General features: G+C 41.3%; 2 protein-coding genes across 3 annotated transcripts in view; one reads left to right on the top strand and one right to left on the bottom strand.

Moving 5' to 3' along the window:
- The first annotated feature begins 5,090 nt into the window (after positions 1-5,090).
- On the top strand, positions 5,091-8,519 carry nkx6.2 (NK6 homeobox 2). The gene is made up of 3 exons (XM_032541129.1): positions 5,091-5,928; positions 6,533-6,705; positions 7,050-8,519. Exons 1-3 carry the CDS (start codon positions 5,490-5,492, stop codon positions 7,296-7,298), a joined length of 861 nt encoding a protein of 286 aa, XP_032397020.1. The 5' UTR covers positions 5,091-5,489; the 3' UTR covers positions 7,299-8,519.
- A 2,086-nt stretch (positions 8,520-10,605) lies between these two features.
- The window catches only part of inpp5a (inositol polyphosphate-5-phosphatase A), a 162,992-nt gene continuing 146,112 nt past the window's right edge, over positions 10,606-27,485 (bottom strand). Inside the window, exons 13-16 of one of the 2 annotated variants that reach the window (XM_032541127.1) lie at positions 17,812-17,923; positions 13,664-13,732; positions 12,709-12,745; positions 10,606-12,367 (exon numbers count right to left, since the gene is read on the bottom strand). In XM_032541127.1, coding sequence (XP_032397018.1) covers positions 11,934-12,367; positions 12,709-12,745; positions 13,664-13,732; positions 17,812-17,923 — 652 coding nt within the window. In that variant the 3' untranslated portion in view covers positions 10,606-11,933. Of the gene's footprint in view, positions 12,368-12,657; positions 12,746-13,663; positions 13,733-17,811; positions 17,924-27,485 lie in introns of both variants that reach the window. The other variant, XM_032541128.1, reaches the window with a different exon arrangement.

Genomic DNA, 27,485 nt, shown 5'->3' on the forward strand with positions numbered 1-27,485 from the left:
TTGGCTGTAAAACCTGCACACTACTTCTTCTCCCAGCCGTGCAAATTCACATTTAAGATCAGGGAGGGACTGGTTATTATACATGAAATGTATCCCATGACTCTCATGTTATCCCATATTGGTGAACGTGATTCTGTTACAACCACCCTACACGAGCTGAAGATGAATTGGAAAGAAAAACATGACACCTTGTTGGATTCAACAGAAACACGTTTGTCATGTGAACGTATTTTTTTTAAAATGTACAATGATAACAAAACAAAATAATGTGTAAAAATGGAACACTGACAAAGTTTATGACATCTCTTCATAATTATTTGCATACAAGCTGCAACTGTTTTCCTCATACTTGATACTCATAACTGATACTTGTACTTGATTTCTTTCTTTTTTTTATATTTGTTTGTGCGTATGGATATGTGCTTACACGTACAGTATGTATGCATGTGTGTTAATATGTATATATGAATATATGTGTGTAAGTATATGTGTATGTGTATGTATGTTTTGTATATACTGTATGTATTTATTTTTTTATTTTTTATTTTTGTCAACTGTCTATATTAATGACATAACTGTTTATTGTCTAATATTTATTGGTCGGAATAGGGAGGATATGGGTGAGTTTTGGTGTGATGGAGAGCTTTTGTCAGTATGTGTGTACGTTTGTGTATGTATTATTTTGTTTTAATTAATGTTCCCTCAAGTTATTTTGGTAACTCTTTTGTCTAATTGTGTTTTTTTGGTTGCCTTCAAGGACCTCCTCGAAAACGAGGTGCCACATCTCAAGGGGTTATTCCTAATAAAATAACTTCTACCATTTATTAGTCTATGAATTAGGAGGCAAGTCAAATGAGGAATTTCAAGTAAATTCTGTGATGTAATTTCATGAAATAAACAATAACTATATAGGCCTCTGGGACTTTGACACAGTGCTCCAAATAATTGACAAACGCGCATTTTTGGTTATTTTTGTTTTCAGTGCAGCAGAAGTGAACATAAACAGAGAAAATGTGCCTGAAGAGGCCTCCGCTCTTGTTTCACTGTTGCACTCAACAATGAAAAAAGTTCTGATCTTGATACTGTGTCTGTTCATTTTAGGGAGTTTTTCTTTTCTTTTTTAAACTTTAAAAACTCCTGTGTTTTTTCTAGTTCTTTTTGATCCTTTGATTTTCATTTCATTTTTCAGTCTTGATGAGGAACCAGTTACAGTGCAACAGATTTGATAAACTCACCCTTGTCATTAGAAAGATGAACCCTCTTACGGTTCCTTTGCTTCATTTTGTTTTCACTTGCAGACATTTAAAATCGTTCCAAATTCCACACTTAACTTAGGGAGAATTCATCATATCCCAATTTTCTTTCAGGAATACTCATTTTTTGAATGAGGTTCCACATTGTTTTCCTTTGGCTTTTACATGGAATTAAAATAGAGTCTAAACTCAAGTGTCAGCAGGGTTGATGATGAAGGGTGAACACATGTCAGCAGGTGGACTCAAACCCATAGACAGTAAAAGAACCCCCCGCCCCCCCCACAAAAAAATCTATTTGAGTTGTTATCAATGTGTGACACTAGAGGGCGATCCTGGCCACAGTATACAGCTCTTTATTTGGATGTCTTGTGCACTGACTCGTTCACACGTGATCACGTTTGAAGAAGAGTTCATTTTCTTCCATTTCACTTCTCAGTGTGTATGTAAATTTAATACTATGTGTGTGTGTGTTATATATATATATATATATATATATATATATATATATATATGTGTGTATATATATATATGTGTATGTATGTATATGTATTATTATATATATATATATATATTATATATGTATATATATGTATGTATATATATATGTATGTATATATATATATATATATGTATGTATATATATATATGTAGGCTGTCTGACAATACATGTTTTACATTCTAGCTGATTAACTTGGGAAATTCTATGATTGTTTAGAAAATAACAATGCACTTAAGTGCTTTTATTTTGTATTTTATAAATGTTCTGTAATTGAGATTGAAGCTTATGTATGTGTACGTATGTAATGCATGTGCTTCTGATTGTGTGTTATATAATATATATATTATATATATATATATATAATATATATATATATATATTATATATATATATATATATAATATATACACATAGGCCAGAGCAAGGGCGTAGGTTTAATTTCAACCTGGGGGTTGGGGGGGATGCATTATAACTGGGGGCTCTGGGGGTCCTACCCCGGAAAAACGTCATTTTCTGCACTGTGAGAAATAAATCAGTGTACTAACAGAAAAAAAAGTTCTGGCAGCTTCTTACTTAGACTTTGGTCTGTAATTGAAGAAGAAAATAAAATACAGAAAGAATGTGTGATGTGTGGAGAAAAAAAATGTGTGAAAAAATGATCTTTCAAAGATGCTCAAAAGCAACAAAAAACAGAAAAAACTACAAAAATGTCCAACCAAGTCAAAGAAAAAGTGCAAAAACAATCATGGTTTTTTTTTTTTTGTTGATTGTGTGTGGTGTGTGGTGTGTGTGTGTGTGTGTGTGTGTGTGTGTGTGTGTGGTGTGTGTGTGTGTTGTGTGTGTGTGTGTGTGTCCACGCCTATGGGCCAGAGAGAACAGGCAGTGAGTGGCGATGAAGCAGCTGGACGCAGGCTCTCTGACTCTGAGCGCATAGATCTAGTGCAACAAGAGTCTTTTTGTCCAACATGTCCTTATCTTCCCTGTCACTGCTCTGTCAGTTCCCATTCGGCTCGAGGTAACACTCCGATAAGATTATCTCGACGGTGTGTATAAGCCATTTCCCCTCCAATAGGAGGACAAAGGCCCGCGGCATACGCGCCATCAGCAGGCCAACAGGCCATTATTAAAACTCACAATAGCATCCATGCAGCATAAATCAGTCTTATATTCATCTGCGCTGCATTATCAGGACTTACTGCTGTGAGCAACAGGTTCCCAAGTTACTACGGTGATTTCGATAAATAATATCCAATAATGTCTAATTGATGTGTTAGATTATTATTTATCAGCAGCAGTAGGGCTAGTATCATTGCTGTTGTTTGTCTTATTTTACTAATGAATTACCATAATTAAAATAATGTAGACGGGTGAAATAAAAGTATTTTTTATGGCTTTAATATTCTTTCCAATAATAGGCATCTATCAAGATTTTTCCACCCCCCCCCCCCCCCCCCCCCCACCGTCTATGTTGTAACAGATCGGAGTTTAAGGGCTTAAACTTGAAATTACTTGTGAATTTAAGGAAGATAAAAATTCAAGTTATTCATTATGTTAAATTGCGATTATGGTTTTAGGGCCACGCGCTGCTTGCTTGGCAGCTCTCGTCTTTGGCTGCAGATGAGATGGAGAAACAAGTGCCAATCGTTCTGTCATTGACCTCAAACTGGGTCAGCTGATTTAACGCCAAAAAAAAAAAAAAAAAAAAAAAAACCGAGACATTGAGCTTTTTGACATATCAGGGGTATTATTTATATATATAAAAAAAGCTCCTCCTATGATCATTTTTGAAGGACTTTAAAACAAGGTAATAAAACCAATGTGTGCCATATGATCAGGGGGAAATATACGGACATGAATTAGAAATAGAGGGCCATTTGCAGAATTAGAAAACGTGTGTATGCTGCATCCCTTCAACTTGAAGAAATACAGGCAAACCTTTTAAAACCCACAGTCTTCCCCTGGTGAGCAAATGGGCAGCAAGGTGCATTTGTTGAAGCCTTTCAAATGCTAACGTGGCCATATTTCACTCTTACAACCTTCTCACATCTCCATAAAATATTACAGCACTCAGAGTGATGACTGGAGCCTGGCGCTTTTTCTCACACACTTTCCCCGTAATAACGCAGTTTATGTCCAAAACACTTAGGCTATTATCTCACTCTTATTAAACCCCCATGTGTCCTTTAAAGAGTTTAATACCCTGTTATTTTGATCAACTTCTGTTTTATCTGAAAATACACACACACTGGTCTTTTCATCCCACTTCGTTCTAATAAAAAATGAAAAATATGAAATGATCAGAAATAGTGGCGGTGTTCAAGATGGGGGGTGAAGTGAGTGAAACCGTAATCTTTTACAACACGCGCTGGAATAACTCAGTTTATTTTCTGACCTCATTCTCCAAAGTACCGGGATTTAATCGCGAAATAGTGTGCAATGGAAATAATAAAAAAAAATTAAAAAAAAAAAATAACACGCTGACTGGCTGAAAAGACCTTACCGCATTTCATATCAAAGATATCAACAAAAATAAATTCTAAAATAGTAAAAAAAAAAATCAAGTAGAATCGGTTTATGTTTGCCGTGGATTTATCTTTAAAATGAAATCTTCAGTCTGCAACCATTTGGAGTCCGTCCTCACCCCGGTCGGTCTCGTTTCTACTTTAATTTACTTTCACTGTCTGCGTCACAGCTTATAATGTAAATGTATATTCTTTGTCATTTTGTGGAAACAAAGATTTCCACGGTGCGAGACGCATCATTAACAGCAGAGCTAAAGCTCTTAATAGAGTGTGGCTGTTGATGCATTCAGGGTCTCCTCCGACACTCTGACTTCCACAATTTTCAAAGCCCTTAACACGGCTATGAGTGCCAATCAGTCGTCTCTGAAACAGAGTTAGCTAGGCCTATAGTTTCTATTTGCTAGCTTATAGCGGAACTTAAAGTGTCAAATAGCAAGGCTACAAAAACGCTGTTTAAAGGAATAAAAAAACGCAGGAAAAACAACTTTTAGCCTAAGCTAACCTCGGTTTGAAAAGTAAATGAACTACTTTTTTACCCGCTGTGAAACGTCACTGTCCGCAACATGGAACATCGTCCATCATAGCCTAAATAAATCCAGTCAATCATTAAAACCACCGAGCAGAGTCGTTCGTATGCAGTTTAACTAGAAGCTATTATTTCCAACAGCACGTCAAGGCAGCACCCGTCCTGCGAAGACGCACGTGTGAAGCAGCGGAGTTCCTGTCTCCTCCAATCAGGGCGCTGTCTCACTCAGCCCCGTCCAATAGGAATAGCGCGCGTGCAGGTGGCTGCGCTATTATCAGCGGGTCCCGCTTCACCCCCAGCCTAGAGCGAGTCAATTTATGGAAAGACAAGTCGACCCTTTAATGGTTCCCATCAAAACCACTAAAAACATCATCAGAGCGGCCGACTTCCGCGAGGATTCCTGTGGCGGACGCATGCAGACTCCGACCAAAACAAAGCCGCGGAGAGACAGTTCTGGGAGTTTGACCAAGCTCTTCACTTCCCAATAGAGAAGAGAAGTTCGCTTTTGCTCAAGTTTTTCAACATTCAAGAGTCTGCTTCTTCCTCAACCAGGATACTTTCGCAGAAGGCGGCAAAAGTGGCCTGGCTCCTGAATATCACCAGTCCGCTCGGCGCCTTCATTTACTCTTATTAAGGTTCTTTTTATTTCCCGTTTTTATACAAGCGAGTTTGGTGGTTCATGTTCACAAATGTTAGCGGTCGGGCAAATGGAGGCTAACCGGCAGAGTGCTTTCGTCCTGGGCAGCACCCCGCTGGCGGCGTTGCACAACATGACCGAGATGAAGACTTCCCTTTTCCCGTATACGCTGCAGCAGAGCCCGGCGGGTTTTAAGGCGCCCCACCTCTCCAGTCTTAACTCCCAGATGGCCGGGGGGACCCCGCACGGAATAAGCGACATCCTTGGGAGACCCATCACCTCTGCCGGACAGCTGCTCTCCGGCTTCCCCAGGATAAACGGCCTGGCCACCACCGCAGCCGCCGCGGCAGCAGCCGCCGCGGGGATGTACTTCACCCCGGCGATGTCGCGGTACCCGAAGCCGCTGGCCGAGCTGCCGGGGAGGGCGCCTATCTTCTGGCCCGGGGTGATGCAGGGTTCTCCCTGGAGGGACCCGCGAGTTCCTTGTCCTTGTAAGTCCTGACTGACTGGCTGGTCCACGTTTGGGGGTAGTTTTTGAATTGTAAATTTCCGATAAAGCCACGGCACATTTGTGGGGTTGTATAGCCTAATATTTTTGTAGAGCTACTTTGCTTGTCTTGTGATTTTATACTACATTATTATTATTAGTAGTAGTAGTATTTTGGCCTGTCACTACGGTGCAAACAGACACAAACAAAACAAATACATTATATTTTACACAGCCGTCACAGGTAATGCAAAACTATTAGGTTATAATAAATATTAGCTGTACGAAGGGATACACATTACACTGCATGGCCGCTATGAGTAGGCTACACACTGCAAGTTCCTAATAGAACATTTTATTCTAATGTAATACTTGGCAAGACTTTTAATAAAAATAATTATAAAACTGGAGGCTAGTACCAACTCACGGATGAGCTCAGACACACCTCGAGGCTTTTCAGATTTATTAAGGATCATTTGGAGTTCCCTTATGAGCATTGCATTTCAATATCAATAGAAGATTTAAATTTTAAGTTAGTTAATGAAGAAGTTAATGGTCTGAACGTCCACTCTGTATAAACCCGTAGCTTCTTGTGTTTCTTATTCCAGCTCAAGCTAGTATGATGTTGGATAAGGATGGAAAGAAGAAACACTCCAGGCCGACCTTTTCAGGACAGCAAATCTTTGCACTGGAAAAAACCTTCGAGCAGACGAAATACCTGGCCGGCCCAGAGAGAGCCCGCCTGGCTTACTCTTTAGGAATGACCGAGAGTCAAGTCAAGGTAAAAACCTGCTTAATTATAGGAAGATCTGGGAAAAAATATTTGCAATCTGCATGCTAAAATTCCATTTTCCATTCCATTTGCAGAGGGCAAGAAAATAAGTTATTTGAAATCAATGACATACAACATATATAATTCAAAGTATTATTATAGATGTTGCTATTATTATTCAGTGCAATTGTTATTGCTATTGGAAGCCTTTTATTGGAGTGTATCCAGGGTGATTTACACACCTGCTGTGATTAGTTTAATGGAGCGTTTCTGTTCATTACGTGTTCATGCAGTAGCCTATATGTGGACCTGTTGAGCATCTGTGCGCATCTGTCCCCCCCTTCCCTCAACAGGTTTGGTTTCAGAACAGAAGAACCAAATGGCGGAAGAGACACGCAGCAGAGATGGCCACGGCCAAGAAGAAGCACGACTCCGAGACGGAGAAGATGAAGGAGAGCTCGGACAACGAGGACGACGACGAGTACAACAAGCCCCTGGACCCCAACTCAGACGACGAAAAGATCACGAGACTGTTGAAAAAGCACAAGGCCAGCAACCTGGCGCTGATCAGCCCCTGCAGTAACAGCTCGGACACTTTGTGATGCACTCATTTTTTTTTTTTCATCCCCTTTCCACCTGACACTGCGAACATGCGCCTGGGGGGGGGGGGGGGGGGAGTGGTCGCGGTCGCATTGGGCTCTGACAGAGCAAGAAAATGTGTAAAAACCGAGAAAGACGCACGGAAGACGCGCCCACCAAAACACGGCCAGAGACGCATTTGGCTGCATCCAACCCCCCCACCCAGACACTGTAAACACGGAGATATTACTCCTGTCCACAATGGACTTCAAGAAGACTGATAATGACAAGTTCATGTCAGGTGAAAAGACAGAAATATTGGGACTGGAAATTGTTTCGGCGACGCAAATCCGTTTTTACGCATCCAACTGGAGTTTTAAACCACAGGTGTAAATGTAAACATATTATTATACACACACACACACACACACACACACACACACACACACACACACACACACACACACACACAATCCGGATCAGTGTTGGGCTTATTGCTGTGACTTATTCCACAAGTAATGCTGCTTTGCTTTCCCCGTGCAGTGTAATTCATGACACTTGTTACATTATTTCCAAGATTACAGCCTCTGTCACCTTTCCAAGCCAGGATGGCCATTCTCTTCTCTCTGAATGAGACGGATGGCGGTTTCTTTTTGAATTGGTTTTCAGTACTTATAATATTTTCATCTGCAGAAAAAAAAAAAAAAAGACTTTACCGCCAGTCCTTTTTCATTCTGAAGTGAAGAAAGTGCACCATTTCATAAAATTCAGCCTCTATCCAATTTTGGTTTAAAGAAAGGCAACAGTTGGTGTAGCTTGAGAGGTGACTGGAAGCTTTTAGTAGGAGGGATTTCTTAGCAGCCGACTCTGATCCGGATCCCAGACGCATGTTTCCTATGGCAGGTGGAAACGGGGCCTGTGACGCTTCTAAAGCTCAGTTTAACCAGGGTATCCACTGTCCTAAAAGGCGAGAGAGTGACTTTTTTTGAGAGGGGGGGGGGGGGGCGCAGGTTGGAGATGAATGAATGATTTGTGCTGTAGCCTAAAGAAGAGAAATGGACGTGAGACTGTATATATTTTTTACTGAATAAGTTATGATCCAACCAGTGGGAACGTGGCAGCCGTCCTCCCTCCGCAGCCTCCCGGACGTAAAGGGCTCTGCTGCCGCAGAGTGACGTCGGCCCCGGTCCTCCGCCTTTTACAAATTGTCAATTCAGTACCGGCACACACATGTATAGACGCAAGGACGCTGTAAATAATCACTGCAAAGGACAGCTTGTTTAACGCCATCTCTTTTCTTTTGAAGTCTCTGTTTTACCTCATCACACACAGCGGAGTAGAAACACACACCATTGTTTGTGTTGGAACTAAAGAGTATTATCGCTTCCGGGAAGGTTATAGGAAGAAAAAAAAACACACACACACTTTGTATTATGAATAAATTATTTAACAAGCATTTTTTTGTTGTGTTATTATCGGTTTTGGTGTTATGTATGGGCTTAATATAAATTAAAGATAAATTCATGACTATCAATAATTGGATTTCATTATTGGCAACAATGATGCTTTTAGAGGGTTCACGCGGATTTAACTTGAGAAGGATTTATGTTTTAGAAACGAAATAAGGAACTAATAATAAATAATGATCATAATAATGTCACTATATATATATATATATATATATATATATATATATATATATATATATATATATATATAATGACAGTCATTGTTTATCTAAAAGCCAAAGTGAAATATGTTAAACATGTATTTTGCAATAAGTGATCCCAACGAGAGGTAAAGAATCATTAAATCAAGCATTATTATTATTATTATTATTATTATTATTATTATTATTGCAAATAGTTCAAAGGTTAGATATTCCAACATTATTATAGCCAGAGTTTGATGATTTTCTTTACCAATCAAAACAGAAAATGTCCCTCTTGTCATGGATTTGGTTTTCTTTTTCATCCTAATTTTTCCATAACTCAGGATCAATGAACTCCTCGTGGCTTCCTCCAGCAACAGTATTCTAGTTTAGGCCATAAATTCATTAATTGAAGGAAATGCTCCTGCTTGGTGGGATGTGGAGCTCGCTGACTGAAGTGCCCCCCCTCTGGCTCCCTGCTGCTACTACACCGTGCCGTTCTTCCCTGTAGTGGCTATGAATGGGAGCTGGAGGCAGCCAATCAGACAAGAGCAGTCCTAAAGTCAGCTCTCACTCAGAAATCCTTCATAACCCATGTCTGTCATATCACACAATGAGGCTCTGAATAAAGATAGAGAAAAAAAAATGAAAATATGCATTTTATTTGCCCCTTTCATACATTTATCATATTGGATAATATTCCAACAGCACGTGCTTAATGATGGCTTTATATTGACTTTATAGTACAGAAGTATTATTTTTCTTTTAAGAAGCGGTATGTTAAGTATCTTTATTATCAATTAAAGTTATATAGATGTTTGTAGAGAGCCCATCTGAAGGTTATAATTCTGAATAGTTTCGAATAATAATTACATCTTCAGGACGTTTTAGCGTCAAATGCCGTGTTCAAAAGGTCTAGTTGTTATTTACATTGCCCAATCGTCTTTTAAATGCATTTATAATCAATTTCTACTGGAATGTCTCTCAGCCGGTCATACATCTACAAATATAGGCTATTCATATCTATATATCTACATTATTTTTTTAATTGGACAAATGGACTTCAGTCTGGATCAAATTGTCCCATAAATGGCTCACACATTGCACATTTTACAACATTGAGTGGTATTTTCTTAACTGAGAAAAATGCACACAAAGAGGGACTATAGGCCAAAGTGGCGACACATACGAAAATGCAAATGTCTCCTAATTAAAGTCGATATTAGGAACTATAATCCTCTATATAGAATATCATTTTCCGTTGGTGGCGGGTAGGAGGCCCATCTTAATCCAATTAAAGCCGATGTCACAGTGCAACTCCATGAAGAAAAGACGAGCCCAGGGAGTGGGTTTCTCCTCTGTTGGTACCACGCTGTAATAATCTACTATCTAATCTACTGGGGAGCCACTGAGGATCCCGCGGAAGGCTAATTGATGGAGACCTTTTGACAAAGAGCTCTTATTGTGTAGTAGTCTACTTTGGTCAAATGAGAGGTAATGAGGACAAACAGCCGTTGAGCTCTAATGGTTTTTATTGCTTGAGAGAAGTGCATCACCTACAGTAGAGGCCCAGGCCGGAAAAGGCTAGAATAAAATCTCTTATCTGCTTTTTATATGATGGAGTGAAGAAAAGATTCGCGGCTTCTATTCCTCCAGAACACTCACAATGCCCAGTAGGAACGAAAACAAGCAAGATAACAGGAAAACAACGTTTTGACTACAAACCCCAAATCACACAAGACAACATGAACGCTGCAGCAGGCACAAAATCATTTCCATTTGCGATTGTGAATTGGATGAAAAAGAAAAGAAAAGAGAAATGTGACGGCTTCACACAGTCTGAAACCTGTAGTGTAGGCCTGGTAAACGAAACCGATCCAAAAAAAAAAGACCTCTCTTCTCTTTAATGCTCAAATTATTTGCAATGAAGGCTACACACAAAACAAATAAAAAGCTTTCTCCGCGATTAGAGTTTCTCTCTATTTTTTTTTTTTACATTACACAATCAAGACCTTTACCATCTGACTTAAGTATTTTATAATTCTTATACACTTTATTTCTGTGTAGGATACTTGGCACCACAATGCAGTAACAAAAAAATGACAGAAAAAAACAAAACAGTTTACATTTTAAAGATACCCAAGCCTATCTAAAAAATATCACATTCAGAACCATAATATTATAGAAATAAGTTAGAGTAAGAATAATAATGTGAGTGCTATATATGAAACAATATCTTATATACTTGCATGGTCTATGGCACTGCTTAAACAATCTTGGATAGGCGATAAATCACTCAACAGTGTTTTTTCTTTCACTGACTACTCAAAGGTTACTGTGTCACACCTTCAGCGTTAACGTTTTGGTAAGAATTATAAATTATCTCTTTAAAAAGAACAGCATATAAAATGAGACTCAACGGATGTGTCAGGCATAGCAGTGTGTTGTGCACACAACAACTCAAAAAAAACAAAACAAAAAAAATGGATATATTTCTAGAGAAATTGTTGAAATAAACGGAAAAAAGGTTTTCTATCTGTTCCAACAAAGGGACCACAAAGTTTGGTCAGAAAAGAGAACGGCACTAAAAACCATGAACAACTCTATGATATACTGTCCGATGTACAAATAAACCTAACAATATAGATATACAACTTTTTTTTGCATTGCACTTTTCTTTTCTTAAAACACCTTACATACTGTGTGGAAAGTAGCTTCTATACATAGAGGCATACCTAAAAATGGCAAGTACGGTGTCTAAAACTATGTAGTAGGACTGATTCAATTAGAGTTTTGGCAACGAGGCTGTGGCGTGGAAAAGAGTCGTCCGTCCGTCCGTTAGTTTTTTCTTCTTCTTTTTCTTTCTTCTCTGGGGAATGGGGTTGCTTGGCAACAGTGAGGTCAGCGATGTCTGTCTTGTCTGGAGCCGGGCCCTCGGGTGCTCGTCCACATCTCAACAAGTGTTTTATGGAGAGAAAACGGCCGGGTTTTCATATGGATGTTGGTGTCAGGACAACTGCAACTGGTCAACACTGCTGAAAACCTCCTCAGTGTACGCTTGTGCAAAGTGTGTGTGTGTGTGTGTGTGTGTTGTGTGTGGTGTGTGTGTGTGTTTGTGTGTGTTGTGTTGATGCAAAGTGTGTGTATGTGTGTGCATGTGTGTTGTGCGTGCTGTGTGTTGTGTGTGTGTGTGTGTATTGTGTGTTGTTGTGCAATGTGTGTATTGTGTGCATGCGTGGTGTGGTGTGTGTGTGTGTGTGCGTGTGTGTGTGTGTGTGGGGTGGTGTGTGTGTGTGGTGTGTGTGTGTGTGTGTGTGGTGTGTGTGTGTGTGTGTGTGTGTGTGTGTGTGTGTGTGTTGGTGTGTGTGTGTTTGTCGTGTTCTCCAGTGTTCTCACAGAGGCGCTTCACGGAATATCTTCTCCCCCTTTGGCAACCCTTCCCTGTTGAGAGAAAATGGACATTTTTATTCATACATACCAAGATACCAAGTCAATCATTTCAATCAAATGAATGACCCCCCCCCCCCCCCCCCCCCCCACCACAAACCCCCCTTTTTTTAAGTTTAAGCACAAGATGCAGTAAGTTTGTAAGTAAATGTCTTAAAATGACCAAAGCATTTTAAGCAAATCATTTTTCCACAGATGATGTTTTATTTTGGAATACGACCTTAAGCAAATCAAAGAAACAGCAACACAGGGAAGAATTATAATGAAGAAAAATTGATATTTACCACGACATCACTGCACCACACAACACTTGTGCTTATTTGCATTAGGTTTACCTGCCCCCGCTGTTATTCGGAAGGACAGGAAGACGGGCTGGCAGGGGGACAGAGACAAACCACAGTTTAAAAGAAACTCAAAACTAGACTTTATTAATGCTCTCTGAGACGAGTGCATGCTCTTTCCCTCTCGGAGCGGCCATGACACACAGGTCAGACACACAGGTTAGACTCACATAGCGGCGCTGGGCATTTTTGGGCCTGTGTGCTAACTACATTGGACATTTTTTAAACATGGCCAGCTGGGACTTCAGCAGTGCGCGGCCGGGAGGTGAGCGCTGCTGCAGTATCTGTCAGTGTGCTCAGGTCACCTCACACACACACACGACTGTCTATGTCACACTAAGTAGTGATGAAAGACCTGCCTTAAGGCGCCTCTCTTTTCAGCATAAGACCTTCTGTCTGACACCGCGGAGACTGGAGCGGCAGTGTTAAACACTTTCTATAAAGTCAGCTAGGAAAGAAAAAAAAATACTTCTATCCTACTTTCTTAAATGTACACGTCTTTGAAGAGGGGGGAGGGGGGGGGGGGCTGCCAGTGGGGGAAATTTAGTTGCAAGATTGAATATAGCTGTAGTCTACATATTTCTTATTTTTTTTCTCCTTCTTTGTGTAATTCTTGATCATAAGGATTCTAAATTTTCTTCCTGTCCCATCTGGGAAAGCATCTGCAACATTATTTACACTATTGGAAACTTTAAACTGAACCTGATTATGGCACTTTGAGACACACGCGTGCGATGCAATGCAATAAACGCAGGTGAAAGCCAGCGTAGTGTAAGTAAACCACACCTTATAACATGAAATACATAATAATTGTCATAAAGCTGCAACACACTGATTTCCAGACGTATACAAACAGTTGTAGAGGGACATGTGTTGAGGAGTCCGTCCTTTTCACAGAATCAGTTTCATCACAACACAGACAGGATGTGGCCAGGGCCCCTGGTGTTACCTTGTGGTCCCCCATGCAGACATTGGGCCCGATGTTATCATAGACTATAGACTTCTCTTCATTTTCAGGCTGCAGACACACAAAATAAAACAATTGGGGATGAAAATGTGCTGATCAATATGTTTTAATAGAATCAGCAACACTGTGTTGGTGTTTACACATCATTTCATTACATTTGAGGACACATTCATGGATAAAAATGCAGTGTAGTGGCTTCATTTAGCACAATTAGCGGGATTATATTGTTGATTTCAAAATAAAAGTCACCTAGAACAACACTGGTGAGATTAAAATATGTCCAAACTGTGGCTATTAGCTTCACTCTTTTTCCTTTTTAATTTGGATATTTAAAGGAATTGCAAGAATCTGCCAGGACAGAACAGAACAGAACAGAAAAATGCCTCGTCATTCATTACCAACTTTTAATACATAGGTAGTAAATCTCATCAGCGTCAGGGAGCCAATAAGCATGCAGCGTGCTTGTACCAAGATCTAATCATGTCTGTGATTGGCTGTCTAACATAACATGCTGTAGAGGCATGCAGGAAACACACAGACGGGGCTCACGTGTGTGTGTGTGTGTGTGTGTGTGTGTGTGTGTTGTGTGTGTGTGTGTGTGTTGTTGTATTTAGGAGGCTTGACTACAGTGTAGGGTGTAAAGAAGCTGAAAAAAGTACTGTAATGTATAATGTTGTAATTTATTTTTGTTAAAATGAATTTTGAAAATAGTATAGTTAAGGAACTAGTATCAGATTCGCAGTATGGGCCCCACTCTGGGAGTGTTTAGAACGACACCCAGCTGTAAGGACAATCCTAATTTGTTACAATCCCAAACTATGTGCAAATTATTTGACAATTGCATAATACTTTTGTTTAAAATATAATTGTATTGACTCAGCCATTCAAATTAGTATAAATACTACCAACTAATTGTAACTGCCAAGTAATTACGTACTTAGACACTTATTTAGAACATTTACGCCTATTACAGGTAAGTGACCAACAGAAAGTGAAAAAAAAAGATTTGTCTCGTTGTTTTTTTCTGATTGTTTAATGAAACTCTAATGATGCTTGGCTTTACAATTAATGAATAACTCTGGAAACATCACATGTATACATCACAAAGTCCACATGTTTGTTTTGGTGAATTTAAGTGTTGTTACAGATTCTCAGAGAGCACAGCATCGGATTTATGGATAACACGAGTATGCAGTGAGGCCGCTTTAGGAACTGGGCTCAGTTTGTGCACGGTGCAGCGAGGAGAAATGAAAAGCAGGAGTAATTTACAGAGTGGACATTTGCCTCTGGACCAAGAAGTCTCTCACTGTAATCTAAGTGCCTATCTGAGGGAATCATGTTTCAATATCACTTTCTGCACACAAAGAAGCTGTTACCCACTCACACATGAATCTGCAGACTGGAGAATAAATCACACTTGTCTGGTTGAATTAAAGACTTTTTAAAGTCACACACACACACACACACACACACACACCACACACACACCACACACACACACACACACCACACACACACACACACACACACACACACACACACACACACACACACACACACACACACACACACACACACACACACACAACACACACAGGCTGGTGGGTGCTAGTTGTGACTCGGTGAGCTGCACTGGCGCTTCAGAAGAAAGAGACAGAGAGCTTGAGAATGAACCATAAAGCCAAATCCAAATTAACTTCAGACCAATCCTGCAGCGGAGCGGGGTCAGCACACGGCGCGCCCCCACCTCACTCTACCTTTCCCAGCAGGCCACGCACCGGCACCTCTCTATTTGTCTGGCAGCAGGGACCCCCAAGCCGCCGCCTCCCAAAGCCGGAGATACATTCATCAAACACACACTTGATAATTTACAAAGGCAGCATAAAATTGTGGATTTTCGGGCTGCATAATCTTTAGACAGATAAACAAATTACCCGGGGCCCTCCGGCAGAGAGGGAACGCTCGCTCGGCTAAACATTCATTACCGGCGCTCCCGGAGCTGGTGCCGTGCCGCACAGCCAGCGGGCAACCTTTGGCGTGTTAGGGCTCGGCAAGCAGAAAATAACATGATGGCGAGTTAACCGACCGTGCCATGATAGATGATGCCACACGCCGGGCTGTTTACGGGCCTGTGTCTCAACAATCTGTAATGCTCGGAGCCAGAGAGTGTGTGCTCAGTGAATCATCAGCCAATCTGCGAACACACTAACTGTTCCACTCTGTCCCTGCAATACAAGCAATTAGCTGGTGCTTCAGGGGACGAAAAGCAAACAACAACCCAGCTGTGTATGTGTGTGTGAATCACTTTTTTACATAATTCTGACACATTAAGTGGGTGAAATAAACTGGGGGTTATGCAGTCTTTGTTTTTCACAACTGTAGTTGTTGTTCTCGTGTGGCTTCAGTCAGTAAAGAAGAAAAATCAGGGAGGAATTTCTCATTGGTGGTGGACAAAAGAAAGCCAAACTTCCCGAGCAGACCCCTGCTGTTGACTGTACCTGTACAATACACCGCTACACACACACACACACACACACACACACACACACACACACACACACACACACACACACACACACACACACACACACACACACACACACACACACACACAACACACACACACACACACACACACACACACACACACACACACACGTACCAAAGCCTGTGTGCTCCAGCCCTGCAAAGACCCCGACCTCGACAGTTGAACTTATCTGAAATGCTTACTGGACTCTCTCTGGTAGTCATGGCAGCTGTTTTCCAAATCAAAAGGAGTTGTCTTATGGAAAACGGGTAACAACAAATCTGGGAAAACTTTGCAGAGCTGCATGGCGGATCTCTAAGTAATCCAGCAAACAGAATAGGAGGAGAGCAGCCAGAGGTGACAGATTGGCTGGAGTTTACAAGCTGAGCAGTGTTCTACTCTCTGAGGAAGGAGACAAATCTGTGGCTTTATGAAGAAGATGGGGCCCGGTGGAACTCTATAAGTGCTGGGATATGTATACTGTCTGGGTGGACCCGTGGCTTAGCGCTCCAAATTAATATTCACAGACACCTCATCCTTCCATCTGTGGAGCGCCAGAGGGTGGGGAATGTGGATCAAGGACGATCGAGTTGTAGAAATAAAACGCTGAGACATTTATAAAGACACCTATGTTTTAGTTAAAGGAGAATTCCGGTCAATTCCAACATGTAGCACTGTTGTTTTTACATTTGGAGGTCTGTCAGTGGAGAGAAAAACTAAACCAATCGGTGCTGTCTACACCGAGTTATCCTCCTGCTAGAGTTAGCACCCAACAGGCTTAAAAAGGGCAACTTTTAAACGTGTTTTAGCCTCTAAACATGTTCAAAATGTCATTAAAAGTGTCCCCCCCATGTGAAGTGATTCCTTCTGAGGGAACACAGTGAATCTGACTGCTGCAGATGTGACAGAAATGCATGAAAGCTGTGTTAATTCAGTTGTGTTGAGACCAGTTAGAGAGCTTAGGGGCCGTCTACAAACTACAACACAGAAAAAAGATGAAACAACAATATGTAGGCTATCAATTAAATGATTAAATAAGGTAGTGTCTCCAAACGTACCTCAATTATAACTTTTCTCCTGCTAGTTGTACTACAGTACTTTAAAAAAAAAAAGCATAAGCTTATTTTTGAAAATGTGTTTGTATCTCTTTTCATTGTTGTAGTTTGTAGACAGTCCCTAACCACTCCTTGCAGTATCAACACAGGAACTAAACACAATTGAATTTACACAACTTTCATGCTTTTCTTTCACATCTGCTGCAGTCAGATTCACGGTGTTCCCTCAGAAGGAATCCCTGCACACGGGTAGGCACTTGTAATGACATTTTGAGCATGTTTAGAGGTTAAAAACCCGTTTAAAACTTGCCCTGTTTCAGCCTGTTGGGTGCCAACTCTAGCAGGAGGATAACTCAGTGTAGACAGCACCGATTGGTTTAGTTTTTCCCTCTACTGACAGCACTCCACATTTACAAACAACAGAGCTACATGTTGGAATCGACCGGAATTCCCCTTTAAGGGAGGAGTGGTGACATTTTGGTTCAAATATAAAAGAATGTGAGTTTTAAAAGAAATCAAGCCCACAAATTGGATCAAAAGTGGCTCACCTTTAAGGCCAGGTCTCTGGCAGAGGGAGACAAGAGGATTCGGTCACACCAGGCAGGGCATCTGGTGTTCATGTACTGCTTCCCCTGGCTGCTGTCTTCACTGTACGGATAACTGAAGAGACACACATACGCGAAACACAATCAGTAAATGGAAAAGAAGCACAGACTTAAACATTTGTAATCATTTATACACATTTGGTATCCGAGTAATAATGAACTTTATTTTCTTGTAAAGTGCTGCAGAGGAAACAAGACAAAGAAGGAAAGCCAATAAGGAAGGCAATAACTGTGATTTATATGAATCAGCAGGGCTCCAGAGAAGTAATAAATATAAGTCATTTGCCTTATCTCTGAGAGAGAGAGATCAAAATGTTTTTTTCCCCGAGAAAACAGGAGGTGCATACGTATGACCAATCATCTGAGTCATCTCTTGTAACAACACACATGGATGAAGGGGGGAAAAAAAGGAAAATTGAGAAGAATTCAGTCAGAGCGGACCAGAGGGAGATTCAGTTGCCCATATGTATAGCTACATCCCTACAGGGTCATCAAAAACAGATTAGGTGCGGCAGCAAATGGCCATGAGAGATTTTATCTTGAACAGCAGGGAACAATCGCATCATTTAAGCGCCGCAGGGCTGGAGTCGGGCAGAGAGCCACGGAGCTGATACAGATTTACATTGTTGAGAATTCAATTTGCGCCTTCGGCTCATCAAACTGCTTCAGATTTACACGCCACCAATCCAATTTGTTTGTCGGCGCTCATCAGGATGTAAGACCGGGCTTACATACTGTAATACCAATCCAATTTGCTCCTTCAGTGGCACACGTGCTAACCGTAGCAGAACATAAAGTGCCTCTTCTCGGAGAATGGTGATATCCTAATGATAAAATAAACACACACATTGGGCCTTCGATTCATCACACTTGCCAGACTCTGATAGCTTAATTGGACTTTATGCAAAAGCAGAAAACAATTAGAAGCATTTGTTTGTGGTGGTTTTGTACGTATATGCATGCATTCAAATCACCATGTGGTTGCTATTGCTATACTATACTATACTATACTATACATACAACTATACACAGCTACTGGTACTGAGTACTAACTAGTAGCATATAGCTTCTCTATGTGCTCACAGCTAACCCACATGATTTCAAGCAAAATGCACCTGACTTGGGCTATTGAAAATAGTAAAAATATGCAATATCCAACAATGCTGCCAGGTTTTAATGTTTCATCTTAACGGAATTGATAAAGACCTGGGTTTAGAGGCGCCCCAGTGACCCAGGGGTTAAGGCGCAAACCATGAACCGCGACGTCCCCATTTTGCATGCAACTGGGGACCTTTGTTTGACTGTCTTCGTGTCACCCCTCTGTTCTCTAAAGCGTTACATTACACTGGAACAACAGCTCCAACAGAGGCACCATCAGTCACACAGTGTTTTCTGTAACAGCGCCAAAAACTATTCATTTTCCTTTATTTTGAGTGCATGTCTTAGAACTCAAGACTGACCATTCTGTCACTAGCCAGTTGAAACGTGAACATTAGGATACTAGCTGTCTGTTCTGCTACCTTTTATTGTCTATTGTGTCATTTTGTGCATATCTGTTTTGTTGTGTTCATGGATTTTATAAGAACTGTCATTTAATTCAATCTGGTGCCTTTTTAACATCAGGTCGAAAGAACATGTGTGAGTGTGTGTATGGGGTTAAAGCTGGGGCATGATGTACCCTCAACTGACTGGCAACAACACTCACACTCACACTCACACACACACACACACACACACACACACCACACTCACACACACACACACACACACACACACACACACACACACACACACACACACACACACACACACACACACACACACACACACAGCCCCCCACCAGGTGTACAAACAGACCTGCAGAGCGCTACTTAGAGAAGTTCCCTGCCTCCAATTAGCATTAATAGCACTTAAACCATGGGGGAAATGCATGGGGGTTTTGGTATGCTAATCAGGGAGCTAAAGAAGTGATCCTGGGATAAAAGAGAGCATGAAGAATAGGATGAGTGAAACAGAGATAGACAGGGAGGCAGAAGAGAGGGGATAAAGATGGATCAGACAGAAAGAGGCAAAGTGAGGGTGGAAAAGAGCAAAGTCTTCAAAGGAGTGGTGGAGCTGCTCCACTTCAGGGTGGCCTGACTGCTCCTGCTTCCTGAGGGATGGTCCTTAGCTTTAAACAGCTGGTGAACAATCCTCCTATCAGGCACTCTGTTATAGCTTTATTGACTAACAAGCATGGGGTCATTTTGGTGTTAAAGAGATTGAGAGAAAATCAAGTTTTCTCCCCTCACCTCCTTCAAACAATGAACTCCCGCCTGATAGCAAACTTCCCCGAGCACTTCAACAACAAAACGCTGCTATCGTTCAGTCATTTTTGATGACAGCCAGCCATTGTAAACGCTGATTAAAAATACTCAACAATGGCCATTAAAGGGCCATTCTGCGTCCCTGTGTGTGCAGGTATAGGTTGTTTCTGTTTTACCGCACCCTCCGTTGGCTCCAATAGAGATAACAAGTCTTAATGCAACAGCAAACAGTGGAATGGCGCGATGGGGCCAAAGTGATTAATGTGTCCGATTAGCGAGCTCACAAACTTATCGGGGAAAGTAAACGGCCTGAGAGGGCGTGTGGGCTGGAGTCCGTCAGCTCATATCAGACCCTTATTGCCCACAGCAAGACTAATTACACTAATTAATGGGCCAAGCTGATAACTGATCCAACTATTGGGTACCTGTATAGGAGGGGGAGCTGCACTTCAACGCGCCACACACACACACACACACACACACACACACACACACACACACACACACACACACACACACACACACACACACACAACACACACACACACACACACACTACCATTCATAATTTGTAGAATATAAAGTAAAGTTACTAACAATTGTTAACCCTTTAAAAAAATGTCTATATCTGAAATATAGGTTTCTTTTTTACCAAATTTCCCCCCAAAAATGGATTGGATTCCACTCAAGTTTCTTTGCAAATCCAATTAATCACTTTCATTGCTGACTAAACTCATCTTTTCGTTTCTCTGATCCTAACTATTAGTCAAAATGAGTCATAATTTCTGCTTTTTGAACTCAAATATTAGGTATAATTCTTTATAAATGAGGGTTATTGACCATGAATTCCAAAAGGTATACAGTGTAAAACGAGTGGTAGTTAGTGAAAACTAAAAAAAAGTCAGAAAAAGGGACACAAATGTTGTCTGTTTTTTACCCCGGAAGGACAACACAAGGGTTAATTAAAAGGACACAAACAAACATATTTAAAAAAAAATGCACCAATGAATGACCTTAAGGAACAGATACAAATACAATTTACAGTTAAAAATGCAGGGTTGATTCATTAAAGAAAAGTTGTGTGTGTGAGCGAGGGAATAATTCAGTTCCAGTTATAGTCATGTAATTACAGGTGAGATGGCTGACAAATTGCCACTTGGTGCTGGTTGGGATGCTGTTGAATCATTTTGTTTTGTCACAGTTTAAGATCCCTTGCAGGGATTTTGGAATTACATGTAGAGTCTCGCTTTCTGCACTAAATTATGCACAGATAGTTTAGATTTTTACTGGCGTTGATCAAAATCTATGACGTTCATAGTGACGTGCATTTGTAAAAGTAATTAAGTATAAACTAAACTAAAACTTTTTTGAGTGTGTTGTTTTTCTCATTATTCTCCCAGAATACAATGCAAAAAAGGACAATCAGGAGCTATTCTCAACTGTCAAAAATAAATAAATCAAAAAACTAATTGAGTTTGATGGTTAAATAACTCTGGCAACACAAGAAAACAGGAAACTGCTGTAACATTTTCATAAAAAATAAATAAAAACTTCTAACTGGCAGTGGCATGCCAAAGATGTTTGATTGATGTATTTTATTGTTTAAGTATGTTGACTGCTTGTGAACTAACTGCAAAACCCAGTGTACTATGAATAGTAGCATGGAGTATATAATGTGTACAATTAATATGCAGTATATTTATATTTAGCTACCTGTGCAAAAGTGACAGACTTAAAATGATCTGCACAGTGCTACCAGTGCCTTTAAATACACTGTTCATCCATGAGGCCAACTTTAATAAATGATACTTCTTACTTTATTTACAGTGTATAATAAGCTTCCATGCTACGAAAGTGTTAAAGTGTCAAGTTTGAGACATCTGACCATCATCAGTGTTGGGTAACGGCATGGTCACTGCTGATGAAATATTTGTCTCAGTCCCAGTTTCTTACAGTAATCACCTCTTGTGTAAAGTTGACTTAAGAATAGTGCTTTCCTGCTTTTTCCTCCATTCTTTTGTGTTGCCGACCACATCACAAGATGATACATGTGTGTGCGCTCGCACATCGAGGCCCTCTAGCACCCATTGAGAGCACATTCATTCATGCTTGGTTTGGGGTTTAATGTTTGACTTGGCTGCTGACACATTACTCACATGTGTTCCGGCCCGGTGTCAGCTTGTTTGTCTTGCAACAGTAAAACCTGCTGAGGGGAGCGTAAGCCCTACCTACAGTGTGTCCCTCAGCCTCACCCAGCAGAGTGAGAGGCCATTTACGTAACATACATTAGCTACAGTATTATCTACACACTTTATTTAAATAACACTTAAAAATAAAAAAAAGATTCAAACAAAAAGCAGTGTATAAAATCTAAATTTAGAATTTGTGGGTAGACCAGACTAGCATTCTACTCCAGCCCTCATTTCCATGTCCCACATTCTCTTATCTTCCCATCAAAAGCTATTACCTAGTTCTACATAATGACAAATAAGTGGCAGGCCAAACAGTGGGCTCAGTATTTAATGAGTGCAATATAAACTTGAAAACATAGGTAGGGCAGGAAGCCAAAGATAAAAGTCATAGTAACAGTCATATTAGGGTCAATGGCGGTAAAGAGCATTATGGGATTGTAGCGTAATAGTTGCAAGGAGGTTGGAGTGGCCATTGCCGGGCTAGGATTGGCTAGAAAGTCACAAACTGTGTGGTTTGAATGACCCACTCTCCTCAACACCAGTTGCCGTGTCAGGAGCACAGCAAAACATCACACACACACACACACACACACACACACACACACACACACACACACACACAACACACACACACACACATTCAAAAAGATCAGCCAAATGCTATCAATAAAGCTGAATGTTTGCTTCGGTTTGTAGAGCTGGGAGGCTCACAGGCACAACATTGGCATAGCGCAGTACAAACAAAGTGAAATGCCATCAGTAGCTCATGGCTGTCAGCCTGCTGGGGTTCAGCTATGCCATGGTTTGCCTTTTAGCTGCTCTAAATGAAGACAAGGAGACACAGATGGCATCCATTTCATCCTCTCCGCGTAAGATTGTTTTGAACAAAGCCTCCCTCTCAGTGGCATCATCTCAGACGAGAGGCAATGACACATGACAGTGGACAATCTTCAGCTATTATCGCCACAATGGCCCCCGCTCATCATTTCCACAGGCTCTCTAGTAGTTAGAATGATGGATGTGCAGATGGTTGTATAACAATGTTCCTGTTCAGTAAATCAGCCTGTAGAGCTGAATCCTGTGCTCGCACTGAGCCCACACACTTACAGTGGCTCGGGCGCAGTGCTTTAACCAAACATTGTCGGTAAAAGTGCGCCTGTGGTGCTCCTTAAATGGAGTCACACGCCTCCACTGCAGTACAGCATGGCTGTTCACAGAGCAGAGAACAAGAAGCCTGTTCATGTAGGATGCAAACGGCAGGGCTATAGGACTAATGTATGCACAGTCGAACACACACAAATACACATGCAGAGAGGCTGACATCATGCGTACTGGCCTTCAGTGGCCAGAGGTGTTGTGTGAAGAGTGTTATTCACAGAACAAAGACAGTTACTGTATACAGGAGAGCCACCTGGGTGAGCACTTCCTATGAGCGCAAAATGAGTCTCGAGGAATTCTCCACTGCTCTGACAATTCTCTCACATGTACTCATTAGCAGTTAGCAAGGACCTGGCAGGGAGCCATTTGTGTCACTTGACCAGAGTCTTTCTCCCATCTGAAGGGCAAAGTCATTCTGCCTGGCATCAGCCTTCAAACCACCCCCTTCCTCTTCATGGACCTGTGAATGTTGTAGCTTTCCTCAGCAGGCAGGTCACTTTTTTGGCTTGTCCTCACAGCAGTTTTGGGATATGTATGCTAACGTGCCAAAGTTGGTCCCATGGTGCTTTCCAAACAGTGAAGACACAACTGTTTACCAGTTTCTGCCTCCTCACTGGCCTAACCCCCCGACCCCTGGGCCACGCTCTGCCCCTGCGCTTCCTTCCATGTCTAGACTTGACAAACACAGATACATGGGACTGGAGCCAGGCTGTTGCCTCTAGCACCTTCCCATCGTTCTGTCTATATGCTCTTAAAGAGAGGTTCAGTTGAGCTTCAGAATAAATAGAAAAAAAATACAGGCCAGTGAGTTACATATGTTTGCATTGCATTGTTGCCAGGTTATTGGCAACCATTTTTAAATCCAGAGCAGTTCTTCTGCTTTTTTCGCTCTAATTATACTTTGTGTTCATGTAGCAGCACCAGTCTGCATGTAGTAAGGTGTCAGGTTATTAATAAACTTTTACGTAAGCAATTAATTAGTTTTTGCTGCATTAAGGTGTACTGATGCGCCATTAGCAGCATTGTGTTTGTTGGTTCACCACTATGTTCCAGACCGAAATATCTCAACAATAACTGGAGGGATTTGTATGTAATCCAAATATTGTATCTTGTGCATGCATGTTTCTCAGAAGATGAATCCTACTGACTTTGGTGATCTCCTGAAATCTTTTGTCTAGTGCCACCTCGGGTCTAAAATTGCTAGCAATTGCTAAATTTGTTGCTGTTCTTTGCTGGTGAACATGGTAAACATACCTGCTAAACATAAATGTCAAAGCATCACCATTGAGAGCGAGTTAGGATGCTGATGTTTGCATTTAGCCAGCCTAACAGAGCCGTTATCATGGCTGTGGACTCTTTTAATTGTCCTATTTTAACAATGTAGCGCACAGCAGGAAGCGCATGGTGCAGGTGCGTTTAGGGTGTGTACAAATCCACTTTTGCTAGTTTAACGGAGGAAAAAAGCCTAGCATAGCATAGTGTGCGCACGCTGTGCACAAGCCTAGCAGCATTTTACTAATGCACTGTTAAATTACCAATGAATTGCTCTGTAGTGACTTTAGACCAGGTTTTTGTTGGTCAATGGTGTAACCGACTCCCGCTGCCTCAAAATAGCAACACGTCAAGAATGCACCTGAACACACCTCCCTGTAAGACCAGCACGCCCATGCGCAAAAATTGTGCATTTGCAATTTTAACGCTGTTGGTCTTAATCTAGCAAAGACTAGTTTTGGTTTTAAGATTCTATTGTTGCATGTTAAGTTCAATTTCAGGTCATGTACCATTTGGGGGAAATGTTTCATACTTAATTATGTCAACGGTGGGAGTGGTGTGTGTTTAAAGATCCATAAATAAATCAAAAGACATGAATCTTAGCAACTGACCATGACTGCAAGGATTATAAATGGGGACTGTGCACGAAGACTGCACACCATCAACAGAACTGTGTGCATTTACACTGTATAGCAGGCCTCTAACAATTTCCCTGTAGCAGTGTTGATTTGTGATTTCTTTGCTATGTTGCCCTTCCAAAAATGTACGTAGTGTTTTTAATAACAGAAGCAGTACCTCACCAGTTTCCAGATGTTATCTACTGCATGTATGTGTACCTTGGCTCCTCTCTCCACCTTTACAAACAGAACCATGGGACAGCAGCCATCTTTTCCCCCAAAAACATTGCACAGCTTCCACACCATCTCCCTGCTCTAAAATCGCTCATGATTTGTCCACTGATGGAGTTGTACCGCTGGTGTGATGTCACTCAAAATCTCCCTCAAAGCTCATTCCCAGTAACCATGTTACAGGCAGAATACATTCTTCCACTGCTCCCTCATTGTCCACTGCATTTCCTCCTGGAGCTGGGGTCCCGATTCAATTTTTGCATCGATCTCGTGCAAAAAAAAGGGCAAATAAATCAGATCAGAGGAGTACTAAAAGCTTTCCCCTAAATCAATCACAATACATGAATAAGTTACTGGTGCCTTAGTATGTTTTAGGGGATATTACCTTAGTTATGCCATTTCAAATATGAAATCAAAAGTACCATAATGTATAATAAAACTTACCATTATTTTGAGTTAAATGGCCATGCTGCAGCCTACGCGAAGTTAATGACCAAATGGCTTGTTGCAGATCCATGCATTATACACAGGAAAAACTAGGTCTAAATAAACTGGCTGATTGGTTTCTAATCTATAGACTCATCTATTCTCGCCCAGTGCACTGGTTGAGAAAGCTAGTACCCATACATGTGCTCCTGTGAATGAGTGTGTATGAGTCGTCACGCAGCAGCCGACTGGCTCCAGGTCCAACTGTGACAAGGCCCGGGCAAATTCCTCACCCCGGTGCCCAAGTACTTAGACTTGTCACGGCCAACTTTGACGGACGACTTTTTGAAAGTAAATATACAATTTACGGCTCGCAGCGTCTGCAGCACCACAACAGAGAAGAATTTGTGTGTGTGTGTGTGTGTGTGTGTGTGTGTGTGTGTGTTGTGTGTGTGTGTGTGTGTGTGTGTGTGTGTGTGTGTGTGTGTGTGTGTGTGTGTGTGTGTGGTCAGATATGTATGTCTGCCAAAACTGGATGTCTATTCCAAAACAATGAAAAGAAGATGCTGGTCAAGGATGCTTCAGCTGTAGATACCTGGTGAAAATAGAAAGCTGGAGATCCAAATATCTGCAATTGGGGCTATTGCTTTGTATGTACATCAGTCGCTTTGTCTTATCAATCCTTAGTTTAATCCCTGACAGCATTTCTCATTGTGTGACAACTTCTTCTCCAACAGCGGACAACAGAAAGAATTAACTTGCAGATTAAATGTGTGTGACTAGTATTGATTTATAGATTTCAACAAAAGCGAGCCGTGTGCGTGCATGAGTGTGTGTGTCTCAGTGAGGGTGTGTTCTGATGGCGTGCATTAAAAAGAGTAATAACCTCACAGATGGCGAGGGGCCGGTCCGGAGCAGGCTATGCGATGGAGAACAATCGTTGCGGCTTGATTGCTCAAGGAGCACAAGGCAGACCTGACAGGGGGAGGGGGTACCAGTATGTGTGTGTGCGGTGTGTGTATGTGTGAAGTGGGAGGAGGGGGTTGTTTAAGTTTAACTAGGCCACTGCTACCCATTACAAGACTGACAATGATGTGGTTTGTCGCACGCACAGAGTAGATCAAATCAAATTTCATATGCTGCTCCCTGGGTTTCATCTATTTGATTCATCATCACCCTGAAGTATGTGGAAATCATTTGTATTCCTTCACAGCGGCACATTCATTCCTCCCTGTGGAGAGATGATTCAGTATTATATGGATGGTGCAGAAGTCAGCCAGTGTAAAAGGACAATAAATCCACCTGTCACTTATGCAAAGTGATGTAAATGGGGTCCCTGATTAAGACACAGAGTCATTTAAAAAACAGGGACTGGCAGAACCTTGACACATGCACTCACACACACAATCTCAACC

The sequence above is a fragment of the Etheostoma spectabile genome, chromosome 17 (assembly GCF_008692095.1).
Source record: "Etheostoma spectabile isolate EspeVRDwgs_2016 chromosome 17, UIUC_Espe_1.0, whole genome shotgun sequence".
Classification (NCBI taxonomy): Eukaryota; Metazoa; Chordata; class Actinopteri; order Perciformes; family Percidae; genus Etheostoma; species Etheostoma spectabile.